Here is a 23,368-nt window from a genome sequence, read left to right on the forward strand (position 1 = left end):
TGCCAGGCACGGTGGCCCACGCCTGTAATCCCAGCAATTTGGGAGGCTGAGGTGGGTGGATCATTTGAGGTCAAGAGTCCAAGACCAGCCTGGCCAACATGGTGAAAGCCAGTCTCTACTAAAAATACAAAAATTAGCTGGATGTGGTGGTGTGTGCTTATAATCCCAGCTACTCAGGAGGCTGAGGCAGGAGAATTGTTTGAAAAAAACAACTAATTTTTATCACCATCAATTGAGTAAGTTTCACTTTCATATGAAGATTGACTTCTGTGCCCAAACTCCAGGAAGTACTTCTGTAGAGATGTGCTTGATAAAACAGGTTTCTGCAGTCCACTATGTCATGTCCACGTGTATCTGTGTGTAGCACTTACAGAAAGGCAAGCCTGGTGGTGTCTTGGAAATTAGTTGTGAATTTGAAGAATAAATTTAGGAGGTACAGTAAACACAATATATTGCACATAGTACATACACAATAAATAGTTTCTGAGTGAATGAATAAATCTAGCAGTGCATTACCAATTAGCAAATTTCTAATCGTTTCCAATTCAAAATTTTAATTCAGTAATCAGCATCTGGTTATGAAGTAAACCAAGAGATAAGAGCTGAATAATTCATTCTATTGTTGCTTCGGGGAAAAGGTGATGTTTTAGTTTTATAGAGCTTTTGTAAAAAAAGATGATTTATAGACTCTAAGATTTGCATAAAAAGTATTAGGTGGGAGATCAAATGAAGCAATAAGAAGGAAACCACCAGAAAAAAAAAAAGATACAATTTTATTAATCTGTCCCATTCTTCTAACAATGTTACATAATGAAATTTACTGCTTCTCAAAGTGTGGCCCTGGCTAGGAGCATCAGCATCACCAGGGAAGTTGTTAGAAACGCAAATTCTTGGGACCCCCACACTAAACCTACTAAAGTGCAAACTCTTAAAAGTCGAGTCCTATAATCAGAGTTTTAATAAGCCCTCCGTGTAATTTTGATGCACACTAAATTTGAGACTACTGACCTAACACACTGTTCAGTGGTGTTTTCCGATACTCTCCCTCAACCCCCTTTCTACCTCTGCCCCACTTTGTAGCGCCCATGTAGTTCACATAGGACCTGATCCTATCTGCAACTCTAGGTGTGTGACTTCTACACCAGTTGGGCCATCCTTCCACCCCCATTGCCCTCAGGACTGTTCAGATAACCCAGGCCTGGTATTCCATTGACCAAAAGGGAATTCAGGATTAACCACAGGATCCACTCTGGGCCATTAAGACATGAGGAGAGGTTTACTGGTGGCTTCTCTATGTCTTTCTGAATGGTGGAGTTTTTAGATTTATAGCCATTTTAGGAATGAAAGGAAGCCACCCTTTAGATAAAACTAACACTGAGGAAGACACAGTAGAGAAATAGAAAAATCAGTTGGCCAATGACTCTACTGTGCATCAGGATCAAACCAACCCATGCAGCTCACTGACCCCTCGACCTTCCAGTTATACAAGCAAATAAATCTCTCGTTTAAACAGGGTTTTGTTGGCTGCAACCAAACATATCTTAACTAATACAGTGTTCATGCTCCAAACAGAATTAAGAATTGACCAGGAAGACAAAGGGTCAGGTAAGTGAGATCAATCACATTTCTCCTCTAACTCAGTGAAGGAAGAGGATACAAGGTGATCAAGGGGCTTTACGTGGGAGAAAGGTACCCATATCTCAGTGGTGCCTGTGGTTATAGCTAACATGCTGACAACACTTGATTTGGATTTCTTCCAAACTTATTTCCAGTCCTGCTGGCTAGAAGAATGACCTGGAAATAAATCATGGAGTATATTTCCTTTCCAAGAAGAAAAAGGTTAATTCTGGAGCCAAGTTTATTTTTGAACCTGGAAGACTTGACTGGGATTAGACAAAAGAAAAAGTTTGAGAGGCATCTTTCAGCAGCTAATCTCTCATCTTTTAAGGGGCATGTGTTAAACATAGGATACTCCATTCCAAGGTGCTGGTTTTAAAACTCTCCATCGGTAAGGATTTTATAATCAGTGCCCCATCTCTGTATGACCAAGGGAGTGAAAAGACAAATCAACTACTAAGACCTGAGAACGGCTCTTAAAGAATGTAAAACAGGGTAGGGAAAATAAGCTTAACACACATGAAACAAATAAAACTTGTACAAGGTTAAAGAACAATTTTAAGTTATCAGTTGTTTGTCTGTCACCATGAGGTTAACAGGAATTGTAGAATTTAAAACCACTAAATACAAAATACACTGTATTACAGGTTATTCTATTACAACCCATCTGTTTCCCTATTTTCTGTTTTTTGTTGCACAAATTGGGTATCCCTTATCCGAAATGCTTGGGGCTTGAAACGTTTCAGATTTTGGAGTTTTCTGGAGTTTGGAATATTCCCATTATTACCAGTAGAGCATGCCTAACCCACAAAACCTGAAATGCTCCAATGAGCATTTCCTCTGAGCATCATGTTGGCACCCAAAAGTTGCAGACTGTGGAGCATTTTGGATTTCTGGATTAGGGATGTTCAACCAGTATTTTGTTTTATTTATTCATTTTTTTTTCTGATAAGAAAAGGAAACATAAACTCACATTCTGTACTTGTTCAGGAAGATGGAGCCCATTTCTTTTCCCCATTTTAATTGACTTTTCCAAGTATCGTCTGGCCTCAGGTTTTATCTTCCCCAGATCACAGGTTTCCTGAAATTAAAGAGCATGAAAACCATTTCTGTTGAAACAGTGCATAGGTAAATTATAAACTATGAGGCCACAGCAAATTTATTCATCATCTCTGTTGGGTTATGAAGCACATAGGTGATTACGAGGCAGGCCCTATTGAAGACCTAATTTCTTTTATACTTTAGTGAGCTCCTGCTCATTTAAAACAGAAACATTAAATAAATAAAAAGCTAACTAGAATTTCCCTGCCTTGAATCAAAATCAGCAGTGCCTGTACCACTTGAAAGTGTGATAACAGAGCATTTGCGTAATCTAATTCTGAGCATTCTTTATGACTCAGTGGTCTTTTTCACAAAACATATTTCTTATCACAAATCATCTGGATTTAATTTTCTATCATTTGCTAACCTGGTTCCTACTTGAAAGGCAGGAATAGAAATAATGGGTAAATTCTACACAAATGCAGAGTGGGACTCTTTTGCCAATATACCAAACAGGGAGAGCTGGATAAAGCCCGAGCAAAAGCCTTCCAACACTTCAAAAATGCCTTACTGTCATTTGCCAAGAGAGATCAAGGGACTACAGCAAGCCGCATAGGAACAAGTATCTGGGGAAAATGAGTCAGCACTGCACAAAGAGGAGGAAAGCTGGACAGTAAATTTGAATCTATATGCAGCAGCACAAACAACACTCACTCAAAAGAACAGAGGGCCATGGAGGGGAATGGAAAATTCCCCCAGCCACAGCAAGGTAATAAAGACACCAGATGTTTCTCTAAAGCAGGTGGCAGAATACACATGGCACATCTGGATGGCTGGGTAGTTAGTGGTTCCTAAGAAGAAATGGACTCTGGACAGATTCAGCAGGTGTAATGGATTCAGTTTGGTTGAAAGCCAATGAGGGACTTGTTTCTAAAGCCTTATAGGCCTTCTATTGGTTAAAGATTCTCTCCATGACAGACCCAGGCTGTTCAACCCTGAGCATCCCTAATTTCCCAACTAATTAAATCTGTAAAAGGACTGTGTTTAGCTTAGAGACTGCATTTTAGATTGTTGGTGCTAGATCTGTGCTGCAATAATTCTGTAATTGTATATCTTTTGTTGCAGCAGGTAACAGAGTTGTATTTTAACTAAATACTACGTAATACAGCCATCTGTATCTCACTTTGCCTGCTAAAAAATTATTTTATTTTTTTGGAGACAGTCTTGCTGTGTCACCCAGGCTGGAGTGCAGTGGTGCGATTATCAGCTCACTGCAACCTCCGCCTCCCAGGTTCAAGCAATTCTCATGCCTCGGCCTCCCAGGTAGCTAGGATTACAGGCATGTGCCACCACGTCCAGCTAATTTTTGCATTTTTAGTAGAGACGGGGTTTTGCCATGTTGGCCAGGATGGTCTCAAACTCCTGGCCTCAAGTGATCCACCTGCCTCGGCCTCCCAAAGTGCTGGGATTGCAGGTTTGAGTGACCATGCCTGGCCAACAAATAATTTTATGTTACAGTACTAAGGCATTTGTTGTGCATATATTTACTCTGAGGTTATCCTCAGTGGAGGCAGAAAATAGCTAGGCTCCTTTTTCCACAGCAACCTCCCTTTGTATCCCTGGAGAATTTGTGCATGCTGGCATGACTGGAGTTGGAACCCTCCCTAGCTAGTATCAGTGCACAATGGGATGCTAGCAGCAGGTGCCTGCAAAGGGAGGAAACCCACAATGGCCAGGGAGATAACTGGGCTATGGGCTGGTTCCCTCAGGGGTGGCCAGCAGCTCCAATCACAGTGTTCCTGCGGATGTGATTAACTTGGGTTGATCTAGGCTGCCTTTAGTAGCGCCAGGAAGTCTGTCCTGTAGTGTGAAGCACAGCAACAGGAGTCTCTAGACAGTGCAATACTGCAAGCTGTAGAGCTGGGGAGAATCCAGGCTGTAGTTATGTGCAGGCGACTTGGGAGGAATCCCTGGTGAGAAGGGCCTGGCAAGAGCTGGGTAAGTTGTTAAGGACCCAGGCAAGCAGGCTAAGGTCCAGAGCAGAAGGCCATCCCAGCAAGGAAAGGAGCCAGCGAGAAGCTAAGGCTACAGGGGGACAGCCGTGTGTGTACTTGGGTTCCTGGGCCACATTTGGCCATGAGCTCAGGACACAGACTCATGACAAAGCCTCAACAGCTGAAGAATGCAGAATTCCTACCCTATGGCTATGCTTGATGAGGACGGGCTCTCATACTAGGTAGACTGCAACCTGCCGTATCAGCATGTAGCAGGGCTGCTCTTTCAGAAAGCCTAAAATACATTCAGGATATGAACTCAAAACTCATAATCTATGTTAAAGTTAAAACTACTTATTCCCAAAATAAATGACACAGGTGCAAACAGGTAGAAGGATATTCTGAGAAAAATCAGCCCTGAATTAGGTCTAATTAAAATATGACTAATTAGGCTGGGAGTAGTGGCTCATGCCTGTAATCCCAGCATTGGGAGGCCGAATTGGGCGGATTACTTGAGGTGAGGGGTTCGAGACCAGCATGGCCAACAGAGCAAAACCCCGTCTCTACTAAAAATACAAAAATCAGCCGGGTGTGGTGGCATGTGTGTGTAATTCCAGCTACTTGGGAGGCTGAGGCAGGAGAATCACTTGAACCCAGGAAGTGGAAGCTGTAGTCAGCTGAGATCGTGCCACTGCATTCTGGCCCAGGTGATGGAGTAAAACTGTCTCAAAAAAAAAAAAAAAATATATATATATATATATAATTTATATATGTATGACTAATTAACTGTAATGAAATCTTTAACTTACCACAAAAATGACACAACAGAAATCTGACTATTATAACCAGACACTCCTTGCTAGGCAGACACAGGTCTTGGGAAATCCCCAGAGTTCTCTGGTAGGAGTAAGGCACTTCTAAAATGTGCTACTTAAGCACATTCCTATCCCAGAGCTGATCATAGTAATATTCTCTTACAATCTCCACGCAAGGTCAGAATTACTGCCCAAGGATTTTCTAAGAGGGAATCAGCCAACACTTCTAGACTGTCTTGCTGTAATTGCACCTTCCTTCCTAACAAAAATTTCTCCCCTTGAATCTCAGCCAGGCCATGGGCCTCTTTAGGTGAAGTTTTTCTGCTTAAAGAGTAGAGGGCTAAAGTTCTTAGAAGTGATTTTTAAATTTATATGATCTGACAGTATGGAACCTTATTTTAGTCTCTGTGGTGACAAGATTTAATTTTCCGCTAACTTCCTCCTGTAACAAAGAGTTTTAATATGAATGAGTATTCTCTCTCCCTGTCTGCATCTCTCTCACAAGTATGATTATATACTCATATTACAGACAAGAAAACTGAGGTTAAATGATTTTCCCAAGATCATATAGCTATCTAATGGTTAAAAACAGCAAAAAAAAAAAAAAAACTTTGAATTCTAGTTTAATGTTTTTCCCAATGTACCATACTACTATATTACCATCCTTAATCATTCTTTAAAATTTTATCGCAAAAATTGAGTTTATTATTATTATTATTTTTGAGACAGGGTCTCACTCTGTCACCTGGGCTGGAGTACAGTGGTGTGATCATGGCTCATTGCAGCCTTGAACTCCTAGGCTCAATAGATCTTCGCACCTCAGCCTCCCAAGTAGCTGGGATTACAGGCACATGCCACCACATCTGGCTAATTTTTGTATATTTTGTAGAGAAGGGGTTTAATCATGTTGCCCAGGCTGTTCTAAAACTCCTGAACTCAAGTGATCCACCTGCCTCGGCTTCCCAACCTGCTGGGATTACAGACATGAGCCACTGTGCCTGGCCAAATATTGAGTTTCTTAATTTCCCCCAAACCCTCCCCACCTTCTGTCTCATGACTTTGTCTTTTTCTTCACAAGAACTTTATATTTTCTGTTTCTAAAATATATAAATAAAAAATTATTCCAGTGGGATTTTCTGTATTATACAAAGGAGAAATTACAATGCCGTTAAAAGAACTATGGAGATTAAGACAGTATATTTCTCTGAATATCATTTAAAAAATGAATTCAGGGCTGGGCACAGTGGCTCACGCCTATAATCCCAACACTGTGGGAAGCTGAGGTGGGTGGATCAATTGAGCTCAGTTCACCAGCCTGGGAAACATGGCGAAACCTTGTCTCTACAACAACTAAAAAATACAAAACTTAGCTGGAGATGGTGGTGCGTGCTTGTAGTCTTAGCTACCTGGGAGGCTGAGGTGGGAGGATTGCTTGGGCCCAGGAGGCAGAGGTTACAGTGAGCCAAGATTGAGCTACTGCACTCCAGCCTGGGCAACAGAGTGAGAACCTGTTGCAGGAAAAAAAAAAAAAAAAAAAAAAAAAAAATAGAATTCAGGGCTGGGTGTGGTGGCTTATGCCTGTAATCCCAGCAGTTTGGGAGGACAAGGCGGGAGGATCACTTGAGCCCAGGTGGTTCAGGCTGCAGTGAGCCGTGACTGTGCCACTGTATTCTGGCCAAGGTGACAGAGTGAGACCCTGCCTCATTTAAAAAAAAAAAAAACAAAAAAGAATTAGGAACTTTGAATTTGCTAAGGAATTATAATAGGATAACAGAGTATAGCTGGGTCTGGTGGCGTGTGCCTGTAGTCCCAGCTACTTGGGAGGCTGAGGTGGGAGAATCACTTGAGCCTGGGAGGCAAGGTTGAAGTCAGCTGAGATCACGTCACTACGGTCCAGCCTGGGTGACAGAGCCAGACCCTGTTTCTAAAAAAAAAAAACCAAAAAACAAACAAACAAAAAAAAAAAAAAAAACAAAACAAAAACCCCAAAACCAAAAAAACAAAAACCCAAACCAAAAAAATTAAACTAAAATAGAGAAATAACTAATTGTATTATATTTGTAATTTAGTTCTTCTGCTCCCTCTTGCCCCTGCCCCAGTCCATGACATTTACTATAAAGTTGCTATCTTACTACACGGTGAAGAGGATATTCTTAGGTAGTTGTCTGCACTCCTGGGCTAGGGGGATACAGCCAGCACTGCTTGCTGACTACTAATTCAATATGCCATCGCAAGATTCACTGTTTCTGTGTGAGCCACAGTGTAAGGTTGCTGAAGTGAGGCATCACACTGCATGAAGATACATTTTCACTGGGGCTAGTTCAGTTCAACACACATTTACATTTACTGAGCTCCTAATTATTCCTGGCACTAAGGAAACAAAAAGGAATATTCTTGAAGAGCTTTAAGTCACATGAAGGAAAAGAAAGACATATTAATAGATAACATCAATATCACACAGCATGTTAAAAAATAGGTAAGTACTTGGAAAAAAGAGGGGCACAAAAGAAGGGTGCCTAGCCAATGGGGAAACTAAGCCAAGGTAATTGATGCTTTATATCTGGATCCCTAGGCTTTTAAGACCCCAACAAAATTGTAAGTTTAGTAGTATTGATTATGACCAATGACTACACTTACATATTTCAAAAATCAAGAAGACATGGAAAATAAAAGGAATTAAATTGTAAATGAATTTGGGATATCTTTTTTTTTTTTTTTTGGTTTTTGTCATTGTTTTAAGGTAGTGGTTCTTTTTAAACTTAATTTTAAATTTTTTATCTCTTTATTTATTTATTTTGAGACTGGGTTATGAGACTGGCTAATTTCTGTATTTTTGGTAGAGACGAGGTTTTGCCATGTTGCCCAGGCTGGTTTGGAACTTCTGGGCTTAGGCCACCCGCTCACCTTGGCCTCCCAAAGTGCTGGGATTTCAGGCATGAGCCACTATACCCGGTCGGTTCTGGTTCTTGTATTTTAATTTGGAGCTGGGTCTCCATGGCTGGTCAAGTAGGAGAGATTACATAATGTTTAAAATCATATACTTAATCTCATGACCTATTCGTCTGCACTGTAACATTAAAGCTTTCCTATTTAAATCACTAATTGGCTAAGATGAATTGGCAAGATCAAAGCCTGCCGCTCTAAAAAAAATAAATAAACAATATTACAATAGATCACTGTACTTCTCAAATTTAGCTTGCATAATTCAGCCTCTATTTCATGAAAGAATTCCTGTTGTGCATTTATTCCTTAGCAGGCCACTGGAATAGAATATGCCTGATTGTTTTGACATGAAGACACTGTATATTTTTCTCGCCAAAATGGCTGGAAAGAGTAGGTATGAAATCTTCTTGGAGGTTTGTTGGCTTTTAAAAGCCAACAATTGAGAAGCCCTTGTCAGAATTGGGAAATACTAATACCTGCAGCCATAACTGCTGGCTTCTGACACTTGGCCATTTTTTTTAGCTTAAAAGGATGGGGAAGTCCTTGTTTTCACTGCTTTTTCTCTTTTTTTTTCTTAGTGGAATTAAGGATACATTTAATATATGTTAAATTTTTATGTGTAACCTTATATCTGCAAATGGATATAACTATATATATGTAGTGAGGACAAATTAAATCCACCCTTCAACTTATAAAATAGGACATTAATAATACCGTTGGATTTACTTATGCAACAGGTAACCTGTGCAAAAAATAACTACTCTCTTGAATTTTGTGACATTTTTTCCAGTTTTACCACTTATATATTGTACAGTTTTGCTTCTTTTTGAGCTTTATAAAGTATCATATTGTATGCAGTATTCTGCAGTTTCTTTCCTTCACTTTTACTAAGATTCAACTATATTGTTCCATGTTGTTATACTTATTTATTTTAATGCTATAAAATATTCCATTGCATAAATGTGCCACAATTTATAGATCCATTTTCTTGCTGATGGGAATCTGGGTTGCTATGAACACTTGTTCAATATTACCTTGCACAAATGCAAAGGTATCTCTACGTAAATACTGAGGTGGGAGTGGGAGGATGTGCTAGGTTGTGGAGAATGTAAGCTCCAACTTTCTAATACTAAGTTTTTCTCCAACTTGGTGATGAATCAGTTATACTCTTAGAAGCAGTGCACAAACATTCTTGTTGATCCATATCCACAAAGATAACTTGGCATTGTTGGTTTTCTTAATCTTTGCCAATCTTCTGAGTGAAGAATGGTAACTTATTATGGTCTTCATTTGCATTTCTCTGATTACTAATAAAGTTGAACATCTTTTCATACATTTGATTGCTATGCACGTTTCTGTTGAAATATTTCCTCATATCATTTGCCCATTTTTCTACTGGGATGTTTCTTTGTTATTGATTGTAGTAGTTCTTTATATATCCTAGAATGCATCACTGGTTTCATGTTTTGTAAAGTTATTTTCTCAGTATTTGAACTCTTTTCACTTTTCCTTATGAATAGAAGTTATATTAACATAGTCAAGTTTATTAGCCTTATATTTCATAGCTAGCAGTTTTTGCGTCTTAATAAATATATCCCTGCCCAGATATCATAAAGATATCTTCCTGTACAGACATCTAGAAGCTTTAAGCTCTAGTCTTTTATGACTTTAATCCATCAGGAATTGCTTTTCAGTTGGTTGTCAGGAAGACATTCAATTTTATTTTATTTTTCCAAATGGGTAACTTATGTCCCAGCAATTACTGAAGGCCTATTTTCTGGATCTGCCACTAACTGGTTTCTCACTTTAGTTTGATGAACATTTACTGAATGCTTGCTTTTTATCAGGCACTCCGCCAGAGGTGCAAAATAGAATCAAACATGATACCTCCCTCCCTTGAAGGGTTTAACAAACAGTCTACATGGTTTTTGGCAAGCACTTACCCACTAGTGATGTGGCTCTTGGAAAGTTATTGTTTCTGAGCTTCAGTTTCTCCACTTATATTATAAAAAAGCCTACCTCGTAAGATTGGAATCAAGGTTATATGAGTCATATTGCTACACAAATGTAAGGCAGTCTTAGTAGTCATACACTGGGAGGGAGAGGACCACAACACACTGGTTAGTCTTATCCTCTACTGTAATTTCTTCCATCCATTTAGTCAACAAATTATTTGTTTTGAAGGTTTTAAAAAAATTTTTTGTGGGTATATGGTAGGTGTATACATTTATGGGGCACATGAAATGTTTTGAGACAGGCAAGCAATATGTAATAATCACATTACAGAGAATGGGGTATCCCTTCCCTCAAGCATTTATCTTTTGTGTTACAAACAATCCAGTTATACTTTGTTATTTCCAAATGTACAATTAAGTCATTATTGACTACAGTCACCCTGTTGTGCTATCAAGTAGCAGGTCTTATTCATTCTATTGTTTTTCCTTTTGGTTCCCATTAACCATCCCCACCTCCTCCCCTATTTTGAAGGTTTTGAAACATGACTGCCAATTAAATGATACTCCCCAGACTGAGATGTGGTGTCCCTTGAATCTGGGCAGAATGCGGTGACTTGTCAACCAATATGGTATGGCAGAAGTGATGTCATGTGACTTCCGTGACAGCACATAAGTGCAAAGTAGCTTCTATGTGCCTTGCCGGAACACTCATGTTGGAGCACTGAGTCTCATGAAAGAAGTCCTACCATCCTGATACCACCACACTGTAAGGAAGCCCAAATTAACCCACACAAATGAACCACATGGAGATGCTCTGCGCTATGGACTGAACTGCGCCCTTTCAAGTTCTTTTATAGAAGCCCTATCCCCAATGTGGCTGTATTTGTAAATAGGCTTTTGGGAGGTAATTAAGGTTAAATGAGGTCAGAAGGGTGGTTCTTAATCTGACAGGATTGTGGCCTTTTAGGAAGAGAAGGAGAGTTCTCCCTGTCTCTCTCCCCTCGCCTTCCTGTCCCCCACCTCCCAACCTGTGCCATGTGCACACACTGAGGAAAGGCCAGCAGGGAAGGGAAGGGGCCATTTGCAAGCCAGGAAGAGGGCTCTCACCAGAACCCAACCATGCTGGCACACTGATCTCGGACTTGCAGCCTCTACAACTGTGAAAAAGTTAATTTCTGTCATTTAAAGGATTCAGTCTATGGTATTTTGTTATGGCAGCCCAGTCTAACTAAGACACTGATATCATTTGGCTGTGGCCCAACCAAATCTCATCTTGAATTGTAATCTGAATTTTAATCCCCACGTATTGAGGGAGGGACATGGTAGGAGGTGATTGGATCATGTGGTCAGTTTCCCCCATGCTGTTCTCATGATGGTGAGTGAGTTCTCACAAGATCTGGTTGTTTTATAAGTGTCTAATGCTTCCCCTAAGCTCACTCTCTCTCCTGCTACCATGTAAGATGTACCTTGCTTCCTTCTGCCATGATTGTAAGTTCCTAAGGCCTCCCACCCAGAGGAATTGTGAGTCAATTAAACCTCTTTCTTTATAAATTACCTAGTCTCAGGTATTCTTTATAGCAGTGTGAGAATGGACTGATACAGAGAATTGGTACTAGGATAGTAGGGTACTGCTATAAAGACAAACTGAAAATGTAGAAGCGACTTTGAAACTGGGTCAAGGGCAGAGGTTGGAACAGTTTGGAGGGCTCAGAAGAAGAGAGAAAGATGTGGGAAAGTTTGGAACTTCCTAGACTTATTGAATGGTTGTGACCAAAAATGCTGATAATGATATGGACAATGAAGTCCAGGCTGAGGTGGTCTCAGATGAAGATGAGGAACTTATTGGAAACTGGAGTAAAGGTCACCCATGCTATGCTTTACCAAAGATACTGGGCACTTTGCACCTGCCCTAGAGATTTGTGGAACTTTGAACTTGAGAGAGATGATTTAGGGTATCTGGCAGAAGAAATTTCTAAGCAAAGTATTCAAGAGGTGGCCTGGGTGCTCCTAACAGCATACAGCCATGTGTGTACACAAAGAGATGGTTTGAAATCGGGACTTATGTTTAAACGAAAGACAGAGCATAAACATTTGAAAAATTTGCAGCCTGACCATGGGGTAGAAAAGAAAAACCCATTTTCTGGGGAGAAGTTCAAGCCAGCTGTAGAAATTTGCATAAGTAACAAGAGCCAAATGTTAGTGCCCAAGACAATGGGGAAAATGTCCCCAGGGCATGTCAGAGGTCTTCACAACAGCCCCTCCCATCACAGGCCTGGAGGCCTAGGAGAAAAAAAATGGTTTTGTGCTCCCCCCTCCTCCCCCTGCTCTCTGCAGCCTCAGGACATAGTGCCCTGCATCCCAGTTGCTCCAGCTCCAGCTGGGCTAAAAGGGGCCAAGGTACAGCTCAGGCCATTGCTTCACAGGACGCAAGCCCCAAGCCTTGGTGGTTTCCACATGGTATTGGGCCTGTAGGTGTGCAGAAGACAAAAACTGAGCTTTGTGAACCTCCTAGATTTCAGAGGATGTATGGAAATGCCTGGATATCCAGGCAGAAGTCTGCTGCAGGGGCAGAGACCTCACAGAGAACCTCTGTTAGGGCAGTGGGGAAGGGAAATGTGACACAGGAGCCCCCAAACAGAGTCCCCACTAGGGCACTGCCTAGTGGAGTTGTGAGAAGGGGGCTACTGCCCTCCAGACTCCAGAATGGTAGATCCACATGACAGCTTGCACCCTGCACCTGAAAAAGCTGCAGGCAACATCAGCCTGTGAAAGCAGCTACAGGGGTTGTAACCTGAGAACCACAGAGGCAGAGCCACCCAAGGCCATGGGGGCCCACCCCTTGGATCAGTGCGCCCTGGATGTGAGACATGGAGTCAAAGGAGATTTTGGAGTTTTAAGATTTAATGACTGCCTGGCCAGGTTTTGGACTTGCATAGGGCCTGTGGCCCCTTTGTTTTGGCCAATTTCTCCCATTTGGAATGTGAACATTTACCCAACGCCTGTACCCACACTGTGTCTTAGAAGTAACTAACTTGTCTTTGATTTTACAGACTCATAGGCAGAAGAGACTTGCCTTGTCTCAGAGGAAACTTTGGACTTGGACTTTTGAGTTAATGCTGGAATGAATTAAGACTATGGGGGACTGTTGGGGAGGCATGATTGGTTTTGAAATGTGAAAAGGACATGAGATTTGTGAGGGGCTGGGGGTGTGATGAAAGTTTGGCTGTGTCCCTACCCAAATCTCATGTCAAATTGTAATCCAAATTGTAATTTCCGCATGTCAAGGGAGGGAGCTGGTGGGAAGTGAATGGATCATGGGGTGGTTTCCCCCATGCTGTTCTCGTGATGGTGAGTGAGTTCTTACAAGATCTGATTGTTTGATAAGTGTCTAGTGCTTCCCCTGTGCTCTCTCTCCTGACACCATGTAAGACACGCCTTGCTTCCCCTTTACCTTATGCCATGACTGTTAAGTTCCTAAGGCCTCCCAGCCATGTGGAACTGTGAGTCAATTAAACCTCTTTCTTTATAAATTACCCAGTCTCAGGTACTCTTTATAGCAGTGTGAAAATGGACAAATACAGACACCTTGAGACTACATGAATAAAGACAGATGTCTGATTAGTTCCTACCTGCTTCAACCCAAGCCACCACTGCCTGAAACCACATGTCAGACCCCAAGTCAGAACTGTCCAACTAATTCCTTTCTGAATTCTTGATCCATAGAAACTGTGAGAGAAAAGAAAATGACGGTTGCTATTTCAGGCCACTAAGGTTTGGGGTAATATGTTATGCATCAATAGATAACTGGAGCCCATACTGCATGAAGAATTATGAAAAGTAATTTCACTTTTCTATGTATTAATTTTAAGTGGAAAATAAAAAGAGCTAAAATAACATTTTATATCCAATTGGGATAATATATTTGATTATTACATATATTATTGGTGTCTTGGGAATATTATTCAGAGCATCCTAATTTTAGCAGGCCTGAAATTGCTGACATCATATAAATTTAAGATCCTATTTATCCAGCTTAATGAGGCCTTTATGTGTGGATTTTTTTTTTTTCTTTCTGAGACATGGTCTCACTCTGTGACTCAGGCTGGAGTACAGTGGCACAACCACTGCTCAGTGCAGTCTCAACCTCCTGGGCACAAGCAATCCTCCCACCTCAGCCTCCCGAGTAGCTGGGACTACAGGCACTCACCACCATGCTCAGCTAATTTTTCTATTTTTAATTAATTAATTAATTTTTTATTTTTTTGAGATGAAGTTTTGCTCTTGTTGCCCAGGCTGGAGCCCAATGGCACAGTCTCGACTCACTGCAACCTCCACCTCCCGGGTTCAAGCAATTCTCATGCCTCAGCCTCCTGAGTAGCTGGGATTACAGGCGCCTGCCACCACACCTGGCTAATTTTTGTATATTTAGTAGAGACGGGGTTTCACCATGTTGACCAGGCTGGTCTTGAACTTCTGACCTCCTGTGATCCACCCGCCTTGGCCTCCCAAAGTGCTGGGATTACAGGCGTGAGCCACCACACCTGGCCACTATTTTTTATTTTTGTAGAGATGGGTTTTTGCCGTATTGCCCAAGCTGGTCTTGAACTCCCGAGCTCAAGTGATCTGCCTGCCTCAGCCTCACAAAGTGCTGGGATTACAGGCATGAGCCACCATGCCCAGCCATTAATGAAGGCTTTATATGCTATATCATGGCTATCCTATTTAACTTACAGTATCACAGAGAAAATAAATAAAATATTTGGATATCTGATTTTGCCCTTTAGGTACGAATGGGATAAGTTTTACCATTTATTAAAGTGTCCAACTCCAGCAGAGAACTAATACTGGTAATTCTAGGTTTTAAAAAAAGTTGCCTAAATAAACATAACCATTTGTCATGGAAGATGTTTAAAGGTAGGTAAATTCACCTAATGACCTTCAATGCAAAAACAAACACAATAGTTATTTTTTATTATCCTGAGGTAGAGTTAGCAAATGTAGAAGCCCCTAAAAAATGTTCACACAATAAAAATTATAGAAACCAGAATTACAGAACCAAATCTGAAATTACCTTAAATTGTTAAAATAAAGGCCCGAAATGAACCAGCTCAAATAAAGACACAAATCTGATGAACGCATTGGTGTCTATCAGGTCACTATAGTGTGCCAGTCTATTCTAGAGTCAGCAATTTGTTCCCAAGTTTAGTGGGATCAATCCCAAAACTATAGAAAATTTATGTTATTTTAATTTTTGAGAAGGAGCCTCACTCTGTTGCCCAGGCTGGAGTGCAGTGGCATGATCTCAGCTCACTGCAACCTCTGCCTCCTGGGTTCAAGTGATTCTCCTGCCTCAGCCTCCTGAGTAGCTGGGAATACAGGTGCTTGCCACCATGCCTGGCTAATTTTTGTATTTTTAGTAGAAATGGAGTTTCACCATGTTGGCCAGGCTGGTCTCAAATACACAAAATTTAAAAGTACTCTATGACAAAGAAATCTAAAGTGACAAACCTTTCATATCTTGATAACATTCATAAGAATCACAGAATGTGAAATAAAAACAAAAACGTTATTCCAAATAAGAACTTAGAAATCATGATGAAAATAGGATTAATCAAAGGAAACTAGAAATTCTAGGAAAAATTCCAAATTACATAAAAAAAATAGAACAACAAAGAAATGTAATTTGGGGATGAAATAAAATGAGGAGACTATAAAGACCATGATTCAAATCACATCGAATAACTGTGGTCAAAAGGAGCAAGAAGAACAATTTAGCTAATGAAGAATAATCATAAAGTTATTTTCATAAGTTACTTTCACCATGAAGTTTATAGACCAAATGTGAATTATTATGAACTATATGATTATCAATTATAGGATGAAAAATGCTTGTCTGATATGAGAAAATAGGATATACATCTTACATGTCTAAATCTTGATGACACATTGTATAATGAGTTACAAATTAAAATGCTATTTAATTTAAAATATTAAATATTCCAACTCTTGTCACGGTCTGCTAAAAAGGAAAAAAAATTAGGATTCTGCAGAAAGAAACATGCAAAATTAAACCAAAAAAAAAGCCTGGAATTTTAAAACTGTTTTTTTTCCCCCAAAAAATTGCTGAAGTGTCATGAAAATAAAAATTGAAAGCTGCTAGGAGGCAAATCAACATTGGTAAAAAGATCAAAAACACCTGGACAGACCCACCTAGAACATTTATTATCCATAATTTCCCCAAGTCTTGAAAAATGTAAGGATGACAGACAGGAATGACTCCGGCATACAGCATCAACAGGATGTCATCAATATTATGGTTCCAAAACCACGAGATATTTACAGATAAACAACTTGATTCCATTTGCTTCTAATTGATTTGGTCTAAGATAACCCTTACATGTAACCATCAAGTTCATAATGTTATTAAAAAGCCTTAACTTTACAGATGTTCACTCTTCTACATTTGGTCTTTAAGTGAATGGAATTAGCAGCTCAACATAACCTCAACGATATAATTAACATTATGTAGTACTACATAATGCCCATTATGGTATTATAATCATTGGAAACAAAAGCTAAGAAAATCCAGTCAGTATGTTTTATTTATGACCGAATGTTCTTTTTTGTTGTAGAGTTTTCCCCTCTTTAAAGGGATTTATAACACCACTTACCTGTAAACGAACAATTCTCTCAAATATATCTCCTCTCATGCTCATCTCAATATCAAAACGAGAAAGTCTTTTGTCTGCTTCTGTACTTGCTGCTCGTACTTCTTTGTCAGAGGATACATGCTGGGGAAAGTCTAGCATGGTCCTTTCCACTGCAGATGGAGAAAAAAAACTATCACCACACAACAGGACTTGTCAAATCAGTATTAAGCCAAATACCTCATACCCAGATGAATGATCATGCCAATAAAAGTTTGTTTTATTTTATACTTTTTGTAAAGCCTCCTAAGGCTACCAAGAAAAAGCATCTAATATAAGATTTGGCTGTTCCAGCTGGCATCATTATGAATGGTAAGGATGTGAGCTGAGCACTTACCAAAGTATACTGGGGTACAATTTTTTTTTTTTTTTGAGACAGGGTCTTGCTTTGTCGCCCAGGCTGGAGTGCAGTGGTGCAATCACAGCTCACTACAGCCTCAACCTCCCAGGCTCAAGCAATCCTCCTGCCTCAGCACCCCACTTCCCCAACACCACTGAGTATCTGGGACCACAGGCATGCACCACCACACTCAGCTAATTTTTATATTTTTTTGTAGAGCTGGAGTTTTGCCATATTTCCCAGGCTGGTCTCAAACTCCTGGGCTAAAGTGATCCTCCCACCTCAGCCTCCTAAAGTATTAGGATTACAGGCATGAATCACTGCATCTGGCCTGAGGGTGTAATTTATCAACTGGCAATGCAGGAAGAGAAAGACACAGTTCCTATACTGAGGCATCTTAGGATCTGGGATGGGAAAAGGGTACATAAAAAGATAAAGACTCCAAAGAAAATCTAATCAAAGCAACGGACCCTACCCCAAATGCACACATACATAAAAACATTCAAAATTCCAGATAATTTCAAAGGATTCCCAGAAATCTAAGTGGACACATCCAACAAGTAGCCAGACATTGGAGACAGTCCGTTAAATAATAATGATAATTTAGTTTGGTTTAATCTTCACATATTAAAGGTGGTTCTTGGGTTTTTCATCAATTTGTATTTTGACTTTAATTGGGTAAAAATCTCTGATGTCAGTGAAATAACCAATACTATAGAACAAAAATAAGTATGGTTTATAGTGATAGTTGTGTTATGCTGTGAAAATAAGTAAATTTTTATTTGATTAACTTCAGTATTGTGAAGGTATTATAAACAGTAAAATTTCCATATGATACATAGTAGACAGTAGAGCTATCCTTTATACAGCAAGAAATTATACAGTTAAACACTCGTATCAGTCCTCCTAAAACATTGTTACAAATAAAGCTATTAGAAATACCTGCCACAAATATCAGAATAAATCCATAAGGTATATTTTTGAAATATCAAATTATGAAATTATGCTTTTAGGATTTAATATATAATTTTATGTCTGTCGGTTAAGGAAAGAATGGAATAGAAAATTTTGAAATTTAATACAGCACTTATTTAAGTGATACTGGTTAACTACATGGTTGCAATATGTTTACTTTTAAAAATTAGCTATAAAACGGTGGCTCACGCCCATAATCCCAGCATTCTGGGAGGTTGAGGCGGGTGGATCATCTGAGGTCAGGAGTTTGAGACCAGCCTGGCCAACATGGTGAAATCCTGTCTCTACTAAAAGTACAAAATTAGCTGAGCATGGTGGTGCATGCCTGTAATCCCAGCTACTCAGGAGGCTGAGGCAGGAGAATTGATTGAACCCGGGAGGCGGAGGTTGCAGTGAGCCAAGATTACACGACTGCACTCCAACCTGGGCAACAAGAGTGAAACTCCATCTCAAAAAATAATAATAATAATAATAAAATAAAATAAATTAGCTATGAAATATATCAAGAAGGAATAAAAATTGCTCATAAACTTATATAAGCAACATCAAATGCAGGAGCCTAAAATTAGAAACATTCTTAAACAAACAAAGGTGCTGAAAGCCATTTCCTTCCTTACTTTGCCACAAAGACCTGGAACCAGATTTATGCTCTCACTGCCAAACCATAGACAATGCTGATGCCCAGTGCCTGACACTAGACAAACAAGGTTTCAACAGCTACTGTGAGAGGCATAATGGACTCAGAGAATATGCCCAGATAAGAGAAAGTTAGTTTTTAAGAAATCTATTCCTAAACTCAAAAATTTTGATAATTAACCCACAAAAATAAATTTATAGAGGAGCAAGAACAAACATCACAAACTTGAAAGTATGCTGAAAAGATCTACTATTGAGAGAAAAACAATTTAAAGTAATTATTTTATAAAGATTTTGTTTGAGCCAGCCATGGTGGCTCACATCTGTAAGCCCAGTGCTTTGGGAGGCCAAGGCAGAAGGATCACTTGAGACAAGGAGTGGGCAACATACATGAGACCAGCCTGGGCAACATAGTGAGATCCCATCTCCACACAAGATGTAAAAATTAGCTGGGCAAGGTGGCACATGCCTGCAGTCCCAGCTACTCAGGAAGCTGAGGCAGAAAGATCTCTTGAACCCAAGAGTTCGAGGCTGCGGTGAGCTAGGATTGTGCCATAGCACTCCAGCCTGGGTGACAGAGTGAGACTTTGTCTCAAATGCCTAAGTTATGGGTTGGTATACCATCTTCGCCACAAGTGACTGAAGAAGTGAGCACCTGAACCGAGGACAAACCACATCCAGGATGGTACACGCACATGAAGTTGCCAGCTAGAAAAGCTCTACTGAATAGGGACTAACTCTATCCCTTTGACTTTGGCTAATGAAGACAACCAGATCATTTTATTCACGAGTTTAAATTCAAGACATGTAATAAGATTGAGAAGCCATTAATGAAAGCGAAGCAGTTGGTAGTAGGAGCAGAAACTGAAACAAATGCTGAGATAAGAGAAAACAGCCAACAAACGCTGAGATAAGAGAAAATAGCCAAGTCCTTTTTACAGTGAAACATAGAGTAGAGAACTCTTGGTGATGAAGGGATAGCGGGGGCAAGGAGATGACCAGGTCACTAGGGCTATGCTGGATTCTGATGATCTTTCAAATTCCAAAATGCCCACGAATGTTTACAATATCCAGTTCTGCAGCTATCTTATATTCTTGTATGAAGCCTGGATACACAGCCAAAGTTGTCTGTCATAATTATTCTACAAAGTATGTCCAACCCTTAGAGGTAACCAAAGGGAATCTTCACTCCTTATAACTTGAAGGGTCTAATATGTTATAAAAATAATGTATGTAAGGGCAGAAAATACAGAAAATAGAGAAATACATAAAGAGGGAAGTAAAAATTAGCTATAAACCCATCACTTGATATATTAAACATTCTGATGATTAATCTTATGTGTTAACTTGGAGGGTGTTTTTGATGATATTAACGTTAGAGTGATGAGCCTGAAGTAAAGCAGACTGCCCTCTATAATGTGCTAGCCAACATCCAATCAGTTTAGGGCCTAAAAGACTCCCTGAACAAGGGAGAATCCTCCTGCAGTCTCCAGACTTCTGCACTACTGGCTCTTCTGGGCCTCTAGGCTACTGGCCTTCGGACTGGAGCTGGAACATCAGCTCTCTTGGGTCTCAAGCCTACCAGTCCCCACTGAGATTCTGGACTTTCCAGACTCCTTAATCATGTAAGCCAATTCCCTATAATCAATCTATCAATCACTCTCTCCCCACACATATGTATGTTTATATATATATATATACTTACACACACACACACACACACACACACCCTATAGGTTCAATTTCTCTAGAGAATCCTAACAAAACCACTGATAAAATTTATTTTCTTCCAGTTCTTCTGTGTCCTTTTCCCCATGTCATTGAATACTGCTTGTAATCCATGATTTTAATGGTTATACAGCATTACAGAGGATGGATGTTTCATAATTTATTTATCTAATCTATTAGTTGACATTTGGGAATTGTTTCTAAGCCTATGATATGACAAGAATACCTATTTATACATAAATTGATACATGAATTTTCCATATATATGATTATTTTCTTAGAATAAATGTCTAGGTGTGGAATTAATGAGCAAGGGTATGAATGTCTTAAAAGTTCTGACACATTGTCAAAATGCTCTCCAGAGAGCAGTGTAATCAGAGTGTACATTTTATAGCACCTTTGCCAACATAAACAATTTTAAAATCTTAGATAATTCTAAGCAATTAATTATAATGTAAAAATCAATGCTTGTAAAACTGGAAAACTGAAAGACAGAAAGCATGAAATGATTTAAGATGTCCACAAAGTGAAACACTGATATGCTTCTGCATCTGACCCACCTATATACTTTACTTCTACATCTGCCAGTGCCTGCAGACAGTTCTCGTAAGTTACTTCCTCAATACCGAGCATTCCAACAGCATCGTACACCTGTTTGGTCTGCACAATGAGCTCCTCAGTTCTTGTTTTAATTTGCTCTGGTGAAAGATCCCATCTTAAAACATTTCTGCCAGCCACAGTATAGGAAGACATTGCCTGAAGAGGAGACATCACTTCTCTTCCTAATGTCATTCTGAGTAAAATCCTGGAACCACCAACTCTAAAAAGAATCAGAAAAAGAATAAGAATTAGGGATTTCTGTTGGTCCAAAGTCAACATATGAATGTGCATTATAAAATTAAATTTTAAATTAAAAAGAACCTTTTTAAAAAAACAAGCAAATACTCTCAGGTGAACACATACGCACAAAACTAAGTGCCCCTGTATTTCCTATTTTTCTTGCATAATTACATAGTTTTAATGAAATTTGTATAATTCAAACACTGAATTGTTTGTGTAATTAAATCATATAGATAAATAAAGTCAGGTGTTGGAGCTATAATAATTCTCCTTTATAAATTAAATCAGTAATCTTCCCTCCCTCTTTTTTTAAGACAGGGTCTCATTCTGTTGCCCACGCTGGAGTGCAGTGATGTGATCATAGCTCATTGCAGCCTTGACCTCATGGACTCAAGTGTTTCTCCCACCCCAACCTCCCAAGTAGCTGAAACTACAGGGGACATACCACCATGCCGAGATAATTTTTAAAAATTATTTGTAGAGATGAGGTCTCCCCATATTGCCCAGGCTGGTCTTGAACTCCTGAGCTCAAGCAATCCTCCTGCCTTGGCCTCACAAAGTACTGGGATTACAGGTGTGAGCCACTGCACCCGGCCAGTATCTTTTTTATTTTAATATTTTTCCAATGCTAACTTCCACCTACTATGTACATAGACTCGGAAAAACCTTGCAAGTTTAGCAAGGAAACATTTAAAAACTTCTCTTCTTATACTGAACACCAATTTTTTTTTAACCAAAATTTCATGTAAATTAAGAATGACAACTTGAATTTAAGACTTGGAAAATAAACTCTGGGATAGCTATGCCATTATCCTAAAAGAAAAAAAGAAAAAAGAAATTGTTAAGAATAATACCAGTCTTTACTCCCTTAAAACATTCAAACTAGTAATACTGATGCCATGTTTCTCTCTCTGTCTATATACATATGCATATATATACATATATATAAGTACATAAAATTTTAGGGCTTACAAATAAAAATGTTATATTTAGTAGCTAACATTTATTGTCTGTTCAGGCATGGTTCAAAATACTTCCCATGTAGTAACTCACTCAGTCCTCCAACAACCCTCTAAGTTATATACTGTGGTTAGTCTCATTTTACTGAAGAGAAAACTAAAACACAGAGAAGTTAAGTAACTTGCCTAAAGCCACACAGCTAGTTGTAGGGTCACAGGTAGGATTAAAAGCTAGGCAGTATGGATCCAGAACCCATACTCTTAACCACTATGCTAAGCTTCATTTCTATTATCTTACAGGACCCCAAAACAACCTTATAAGGTAGGTAGGGCATTACTGTATTCTCTTCTAATAAAGCAATTGAAGCCTCAGAAAGACTAAGTGACTTGTTTAAAGTCATTCACCCAGCTAATATTTATGAGCATGTACTGTATCTAGTTACGTGACAGGCAATGTGGATAAATGGCAAATTGTCTTAGACCCTGACATTCTAATACAGTAGAAAGGACAAATGGATAAATATGCAATTATACTACACTGAGATGAGTGTTATGACAAGTGTAAGCAGAGAGAACTCCAAACGAAGGGAACCCCATTCTGGTCTTGGGGCAGGGGGCATGTGTCAAGAAAGATTTTCTAGAAAGAGCAACTAGCAAACCAACATTTGAACAATGTGTAGGAATTATCCAAAGGTAATGCCATAAGGGGAGAGAAGGCTGAAAAGGTAAGTAAGGTCATTTAGCAAATGAAGAGCCTTGGGAATCATCAGAACATCCAACCTTGGCCAGGCACCGTGGCTCATGCCTATAATCCCAAC

General features: G+C 39.5%; 1 protein-coding gene across 1 annotated transcript in view; it reads right to left on the reverse strand.

The window, feature by feature from the left end:
• NLN (neurolysin) overlaps nucleotides 1-23,368 on the reverse strand; it is a 99,554-nt gene that overhangs the window by 43,035 nt on the left and 33,151 nt on the right. The window contains exons 2-4 of the mRNA XM_003827430.5: nucleotides 21,312-21,571; nucleotides 17,037-17,185; nucleotides 2,591-2,698 (exon numbers count right to left, since the gene is read on the reverse strand). Coding sequence (XP_003827478.1) covers nucleotides 2,591-2,698; nucleotides 17,037-17,185; nucleotides 21,312-21,571 — 517 coding nt within the window. The remainder of the gene's footprint in view (nucleotides 1-2,590; nucleotides 2,699-17,036; nucleotides 17,186-21,311; nucleotides 21,572-23,368) is intronic.

Source organism: Pan paniscus, chromosome 4 (assembly GCF_029289425.2).
Source record: "Pan paniscus chromosome 4, NHGRI_mPanPan1-v2.0_pri, whole genome shotgun sequence".
NCBI classification, from domain to species: domain Eukaryota; kingdom Metazoa; phylum Chordata; class Mammalia; order Primates; family Hominidae; genus Pan; species Pan paniscus.